The sequence below is a fragment of the Zalophus californianus genome, chromosome 16 (assembly GCF_009762305.2).
Source record: "Zalophus californianus isolate mZalCal1 chromosome 16, mZalCal1.pri.v2, whole genome shotgun sequence".
NCBI classification, from domain to species: Eukaryota; Metazoa; Chordata; class Mammalia; order Carnivora; family Otariidae; genus Zalophus; species Zalophus californianus.
The window spans coordinates 23,252,937-23,260,751 of NC_045610.1; the positions used below are offsets into that span (position 1 = coordinate 23,252,937).

Sequence of the window (7,815 nt, forward strand, 5' to 3'; positions counted from 1 at the left end):
TGTCCTAATGCCCAGAACCTGTGAATGTTACCTTAGAGGGCCAAAGGGACCATGCAGAGAATCCAGACTGTCAAGGTGGACCTTAAATGTAATCACAAGTGTGGGGCGGATGATGGTCTGGCTGCAGAAGTAGATGTGCCAATTGAAGCAGAGATTGAGGGGGCCACAAGCCAGGCACTCCGCAGCCTCTAGAAGTTGAAAGAAGCAAGGAGCAGATTCTCCAGAAAGAACCAGCCCTGCCAACACCTCGATTTTATTCCTATAAGGACTCATTTCAGGCTTCTGACCTTCAGAACTGCAAAAGAGTAACTGTGTTTTAAGATTTTGTTTATTTATTTGACAGAGAGCGAGAGAGCACCAGCAGGGGGAGCAGCAGAGGGAGAGGGAGAAGCAGACACCCCGCGGAGCAGGGAGCCCGATGCAGGACTCGATCCAAGGACCCTGAGATCATGACCTGAGCTGAAGGCAGACGCTTTTTTTTTTTTTTTAAGATTTTATTTATTTATTTATTTGACAGAGAGACACAGCGAGAGAGGGAACACAAGCAGGGGGCGTGGGAGAGGGAGAAGCAGGCCTCCCACCGAGCAGGGAGCCCGATGCGGGGCTCGATCCCAGGACCCTGGGATCATGACCTGAGCTGAAGGCAGACGCTTAACTGACTGAGCCACCCACGTGCCTTAAGTGTGTTGTTTGAAGCCACTATATTGGTGATAATTTGTTACAGCCCGAACAGGGAACTAATGCCTATCACCATCTCTCCCCCAAAACAAGGGGCGAAGCAGCGAGAGGGGCTTCCATGGCACCAATCAAAGCACTAGATGTTTATCCCCAATCACTAGGGAGACTCAGTGAACTGAAGTCTGACTGCTCTGTGGGAAATCAGAAATGCAGACTCTGGGCTGGCTGGCTGCTCCATGCTGGGGACCAAGGAGAGGGCTGTGCTGGAATCAGCCGGCGGTCTTCTTGTAGTTGGAACAGAGGATGTATGAGTGCTTCCTATGTGCCACTCAGCCAGCGAAGGGCTCAGTAGAGAGGAAGATTGCAGTGGACCAGCGGATTCCTAGGGCTGCAGGGGGGATGAGTGACCCCCCAGAATCCAGTGTAGCCTCCTGGATCCAAGGGACTGCCTGGATTGAGGAAGGAAAGGCAAACACCAGGGGTTGGCCAGCTGAGAAGGAAGGAGAGGCAGAGCAAGAGGGAGGAAGGACCATGTCTTCTGCCCATCACCCCATCACATTGTGGCCACCGGTCACGGCAGGCCCCAGCCGGGAGGAGATGTAACATTATATCAACTTCCAGTGAGCACAGTGACCACTTTTCCATGGCCTAAGAGTTCTCTGAACAAGTCACAAGACCTGTCTGAATTGTTCTCCAGGGACAAGGGAAGGAAGCTTGCTTCCCCTTGAGCAGGTTTAAAGGGACTACAGGAGGCAAAAAAAAAAAAAAAAAGAAGAAGAAAGATTGTTTTATAACGATACTCCCTGAGTCCTACTTGATCAAAGGTACCAATTACAACCAGGCCAGGTCACTCTTGGCCCTCCCATTTCTTTTCTCAAATGGTTGGTTTGGGATGGGTGCGTGCCTCAGTTCTGGCCAACTGAGGCTCAAAGAGAAGCCTGCTGGAGGGCTTCTGAGAAGTCCTGGCCCTTGCAGAGCCTTTCTGCTTTGGTCATGATTGCACCAGGCCAGGATGCTTGGAGCTGCAGCAGCCATTCTGCAACCAAGAAGAGAGGCACAGAAGGTAGAGGGGAAAGATGAAAAGATGCCTGGGTCCCTCACAACCGCATCACGCCACTGAACCAATCCTGGAGCCCCCCACTTCTGACTTCTTAAGTGAACTAATACCTTTTATAAAGCTTACGCCGTTATTAGTTGGGCACTCTGATATTCCAGCAACTAAATACATTCTAATGGACATGACGTTCAAAGGGGAAGAGTCTTGTGTGTGTGTGTGTGTATATATATATATATATATATCAAGTCTTGTTATATATATATTCCCACTTGGGTGGCCCTTACCTACCACCTTATTGGGTATTTCTTCTTGTAACTTATCTCTATTGCTCAACTAAAATGAATACAGCCTTTCTGTGTTATACCTGGTTATTACAAGTTAATGAGCTATACGTACTATTAATTTGCACATTAAAATAAAAAAAGTACAAAAATTATAGCTTTAGGGGCGTCTGGGTGGCTCAGTCAGTTAAGCATCAAGTCTTGATCTCAGCGTCGTGAGTTCAAGCCCATGCTGGTCGTGGAGCCTACGTTTAAAAAAAAATTATAGCTTTACTTTTGACAATTGATCTCATTTTGTTCTCCAGATTTCTGTGAGTGGCAGGAAATAATGCTTGTGCTAGCCAATAAAATGCAGCTCATTCTCTTCTGGTTTTAAGCAGTTTCTTTTGGACACAGCTCCAGTCAGGCTTGAATTCAGACTCACTATCAGTACAATTTCTCTCCTTTCAAGGGGTCTTCCAAGATGGCATCTGAGAGCAGGAAGCATGCTTCTGTTCCTGGTGTAGTGGGATTACCTGCTCTTGTGTTTTCACTGTAGACCCTATTACTACTTTGTGATCCATTTCCAATGTGGCTTTATGCTGCTATTGTTTGTTATGACAACCCAACTTTTTATGAAGTTCCCACAAAACCCAAAATACCCTTGAGAAGAGTGAATGGGAAAAACAACAACAACACAACAACAGTGAATGAACACCCTAAGGATGACAAAGGGCTTCTGGGTAGATCGAAGTGGGAGAGGCAGGATGAGGTGAATGACCAGACCAGAGGAACACTGTTTTGTGCTTCTTGGTAGGATGCTCCCTAAAAGCCACAGCATAGGCTCAGTGGTTTGGATGGGCCTGGCCAGGGACATTAAATCTTAGGTAGTGACTCAAGAAGGTTGTTCCTGGTGCCAGTGACCAGGGGTGGTCCCCACAGTGGCTTTTCCACTGGATTCCTGTGGTGTGATCTTGGCTGTGTTCACAATCCTTCTATAGTTCCTGTCCAGCTGCCAAGGCTTCTGGCCATTCTGCGAGCTCCCACTATTCTTTCTCTTTAAATTAGCCAGAGTGAGCTTTAGGATTTTGCCATCCAGAGCCACAGTGACTCTAAGCTCTCTTAGTAAATGTAAGGAGAATGGGTTTCCTGGGAGACAATTCTCCATGGGCCTTTTGCATTTCTGCTTGTCTCACAAATAGAGGCACCGACTTTTCAAGGGTGTTCAATAGAGTGAACAACCTTGGAGGATAGTGATTGCATCTCTTTCTGGAGCAAAGAGCAGGTTTGTTTGCTGCCCATTATAAAATATTTGTGCTCCTAAGCTCAGAGCTTCTCTGGTAATGCAAACCCCCGCATGTGCAGGCATTCACGGGCCCATCCCTGTGGCACCCAGGGGACAAGGGACAGGCTGTGCTGACAGGAAGAGACTGCTGCTTCTGTACCATGAGGAATCCAGGCCTTTGTCTCTGGCCCAGGAGTCTCAGGTTTTTTGGCACACCCATGACGCCCCGGCAAGCGAGCTGGCTAGCATGCAAGAGTAAAGCTTCAGAGCCTTCCCGGTTCTTGGCAGGGTGGCCCCCACGGGACTAGGAGATTCCCAAGAGCTGTTTCCCGACATCCTACCTACTCACCTCCACTAAACTGGGAGATGCCTGAGGAAGAAACCCTACTCCTCAGACTTGGATGGAAACCAAGACATTTCTCCCCGTCAGACTGAGGCTCTCCAGAGCTGGGTTTGCATCCTCTGACCCCTCTGCTTACTCCTGTCTCTGCCAACACAGGCCACTCTGAAGGCCCGGAGAATAAGGAGTATGTCAAGTATCCCCTCCCCCAGCCCCAATTCTTACGCACACATACATGACATTCGGGAGCTACACCCGGCTCTTGCCTGGGCCCTGCTTTCTACTGGACTTGGAGGCATTTCCTAGGCTCCTTGGAGCGAAGGCAATGAGCTGGAAGTGGAGTGGGAAGCCAGGGTGAGGAAGGAGAGAGAGAAGACAGAAAGGGGAGGAGAGGACATAATGATACAAGTAAACATAACGCTTGGAGTGCTTTCTGTAAGCCAGGTAAAGTCTGGTACTGTGTGACTATCTCTAATTTACAGATGAAGAGACTGAGGGTCAGACAACATGCTGAAGGTCACGTAGCTCTTACGTTTATGTGGCAGAGCGGGGATTTGAACCCAGTCTACTGGCGGCCAAAGCCGCCCCCTTCTCCCCTTTAATGCCTTGCCAAGAGGGAAGGTGGAGGGACACCTGGTTTTAAGTGCTCTTGCAGGCTCTAGAAAAGGCAGCTATTCCTGGGTGGAACCCTAAGGGCAGGTGAAGTTCTAGCCTCACCCCTTGTGATCCAACAGGGGCCCTAGAGATCAGACAAAGTTCTATGCGTTCTGGGAACTCTGTCTCATCCCAGTCCCTGATCAGGGGAAGAGGGCAGCACAGCCTTGGGAAGAATGGATAAGCATGGTGAGTGGGGCTGGAAGCAGGGTGGGGACAGAGGGCTCCTGTCAAGTGTGGATGCAAACCCAGTGTGGGCCAGCTCACCCATCGCCATGGAGACCCCAGAGAAGTTCAGCCTTTTCTCAGTTACTTGTACAAGCCCTCTTCTTTCTTTTCCCTGAATATTCTTGACATCGGCTTCCTCACCTTCACCTGCTGCTGTTTGGACCTTTCTCTTCTCTGGCCGGGACCGCTGTGACGATGCCTAAGTGGGTCTCCCTCTGTCCAGCAGGGAGACCATCCTAAAACACAGCTCTGAGCATGTCCCTCCATTGGAAAGTTCGGTGGCTCCCCACTCCTGAAGGACAAAGTCCAAACTCTATAGCCTGGCACCCAAACTCCCAGCTTCCTTTCTAACCTCATTTCCTATTCCCATTTCTCTCGAAAAGTTCCAGTACCCCTTTCTGGCTGTGCACTAAGTCTGGCCTTTCACAACCAAAAGTCTCCTTAGTGTGTTTTCTAACGAAAAGTGCAGCGGACCCTGGTTTTCCAGCTTCAGCAACATCGAAAACTGGCGGAATCTTTGAAACAACTTTTTCTGGAAAGGTTTCGGAAGTCTTAGATGAAATTCAGAGGCCTCGGTGGTTGTTCACAACCACCTCGAGGTGGTTGTGAAGGTGAAGGGGCACAACGTGTGAAGAATTTAGCACAGTGACTGCAAACAGTTGGTGCTCAATACACGTGAGCTAGAACACTAGTTGTATCATTCTCCTTCGTCCCCAGCCTCTTTAAACAGGACGGGCAGGGACCAATAGGAATTCTCTTGACCTTTCCAGGGCAAACCACTGTGGTGTCTTCCCTGGCCTCATCCCCCTGCTTTTCTTTGGAAGTCTAGCTCCCCAGATCCAGCAGAGAGCAGGACAGACACATGGTGGTGCCAGGGGGGATGGAGGGATGGAGGTTGCCGAATGATGGACTCCTAGCAGGAGAGGCCAGGTTACTTCCCATGGCAGCCCGGCAACGTCCTGCCTGCCAGGATTACTGTTATGAATTATGAAGTTTGTGCTCTCCGTAAAGGCACCGGCCAGAGGGACGCTGGTGGTTGAAATCCAGCTGGCATTTGGGGTCAAGCCTGGAAGGAAGCTGGCTCACTCCTAGGGCAGCCTTTTCCTAACTGGTCTGCCCGTGGTGGTGGTGGTGGTGGTGGGTGGGGGTGGTGGTGGTGGTGGTGGGTGGGGGTGGGGGTGGCTGTGGGTGCCCGCGCGCACGCGCTCAGGTGCTGCCACAGCTGCGCTTCCTTAAGGCGAGCCCTGGGCTGGGCCCTTGACAGAGTCGCAACCTGCTCCCCTCCTCACAGTCGCCCTGGAGAGGAGCACTACTTTTCCCAGATGGGGACACGGAGCTTGACAGAAGCGACGTGACTTGCCCCGAATCCTCAGCGAGGAAGAGTAGAAACCTGGGAAATGGGGGGCAGCCCGGCGGCCCTGTCTCGCTCTGTAAGGAATCCTGCTGACCCGGTGCAGCCCGTGCACACTCTCCTTCAGGCGCCTGCCTTTTTTGGGGGGGGGGGCGTGGTGTCGGGTTGTGGACAGCAGTCAGGGTGCCCGGCTCTTCCCCGGGGACAGCGGGCCTGCGCTGACCTCCCCCACCCCCCCGGCCCCGCAGGAGTGAAGACCCACTTGTGGAAGAAGGAGCCAGCGGAGCCGCCGGCCAGCGAGGCGGAGGCGGCCGCAGAGGAGGGGTCGGAGGAAGAGGAGGACGAGGAGGACGAGGAGGTGGCGGCGGCGGCGAGGCCGCGGGAGCAGAGCGGGGCGGAGGGCGAGGCGCCCAGCCGGGAGGCGGAGCGCGGCGAGGGCCCCGAGCGGGGCTCCGTGTCCTACTGCCCGCTGCGCCAGGAGTCCAGCACCCAGCAGGTGGCGCTGCTGCGGCGCGCGGACAGCGGCTTCTGGGGCTGGCTCGGCCCGTTCGCGCTGCTCGGCGGCCTGGCGGCCCCCGCGGACAGGTGACGGCGCGCCCCGGCCGGGGTTGGGGGCGCGGGGAGGCGGCGGGAGGGGGCCGCGCGCGGCACTGAGCTCCCGCGCCCCGCGCAGGAAGCGGAGCCTCCCGGAGCCGCCGTGCGTGCTGGAGACGCGGCGCCGGCCGCCGCGCGCTGGGGGCTGCGCGCGCTGCGAGATCCTTTACTGCAAGAAGTGCAGGAACCTGCACAGCCACCCGGCCTACGTGGCGCACTGCCTTCTGGAGCACTCAGATCTGCGGAAGGCGCGGGCTCCGGGGGGCGCGGGGCCCCCCGGGTGCCCCTGAGCGCCCCCGCCGCCAGCCTTTGTGCCCTCCGTCCTCGCCTGACCCCAGCCTCCCCACCACCTCCTCCAGAAGTGCCCCTTCCCAGAGCGCCTCCTCCAAGCCCGCAAGCCGGCCCACGGTCGCCGTGGGCCTTCCCACCCGTCACCCAGCGCCCACGCAAGGCTGAGCCCAATATCACCTGGGGCTCCATGCCTCCATGAGCGCCTCCCGAGGGCTACCGTCCCGGCGGCACCCAAGTGCCTCCCGCCCACCGGACTCGCGCCCCCGGCACAGCCTCACATTCGTCTCCGGGGTAGCTCAGGTCCTCTGGCCCAGTGCGCGGAGGCATCGCCTAGATAAACTCACCCCTGGGCTCCCTCGCGGCTGAGAAACCTGCCCCTGCCCCTCCAATCACTCAATAAAGCCTCTAATCAAAATATCAGAGCCTTGAGGTGGGGGCCAGGTGGCTCCCTTGAGGGGGATAAAGACCCTCCTTCGCCTTCCCCGGGGTTCACGTCAGAGGGAAAAGGGCAGGCGGAGGGCCGCCTCCTTCCATCTCCCCCAGGACAGGGTGGAACAGAGCACTTGCATCCAAGGTCAGTCAAAGGCCATTCCCCTGAAAATGAAGGCGAGGGTCAGGAATGCCCCTGGGGAGCTGAGGGCTGACTCTTGCTAGATCATTCTCCCCTTCCCCTGGAAGCCAGGTCTTGCACTGTTTGTGCAAATTAAGGCACTGGCAGGTGTGTGTGTGTGGGGGGGGGGGTGGGCGTGGGGGGGGGGAGGACAAGAGAACCAGATGCTGAAAGGCTGAGACTGGCTGAGGCAGAAGAGAGAGAGGCTGGAGAGCTGGTTCCTTCCCCAGGAATCCCAGCTATTCTTGGCCAGCCAGCCAGCTCCTGGAACGCTGCGTGTGTGGCCTGAAGAATGGGGCCATTGTGAGCACCAGGCAGCCCCCAGCCTGCAGGGACCCCAGCGCCTGCAGCAGTGCAGACCTCCAGAGAGGGCCCCACTCTCTCCCTGCCACCCATGGCTCTCCAGCTTTTTTGCTTTTTCTGGCCACCTCTCCCCATCACGACGACTCACACACAGTCTGTAGTCT

General features: G+C 55.0%; 1 protein-coding gene across 1 annotated transcript; it reads left to right on the plus strand.

The window, feature by feature from the left end:
- Positions 1-610: 610 nt before the first annotated feature.
- Positions 611-7,674, plus strand: C16H17orf50 (chromosome 16 C17orf50 homolog). The gene is made up of 3 exons (XM_027624936.2): positions 611-4,463; positions 6,102-6,438; positions 6,527-7,674. The coding sequence occupies exons 1-3, from the start codon at positions 4,451-4,453 to the stop codon at positions 6,735-6,737; spliced, it is 561 nt and encodes a 186-aa protein (XP_027480737.2). The 5' UTR covers positions 611-4,450; the 3' UTR covers positions 6,738-7,674.
- The last annotated feature ends 141 nt before the right edge of the window (positions 7,675-7,815 follow it).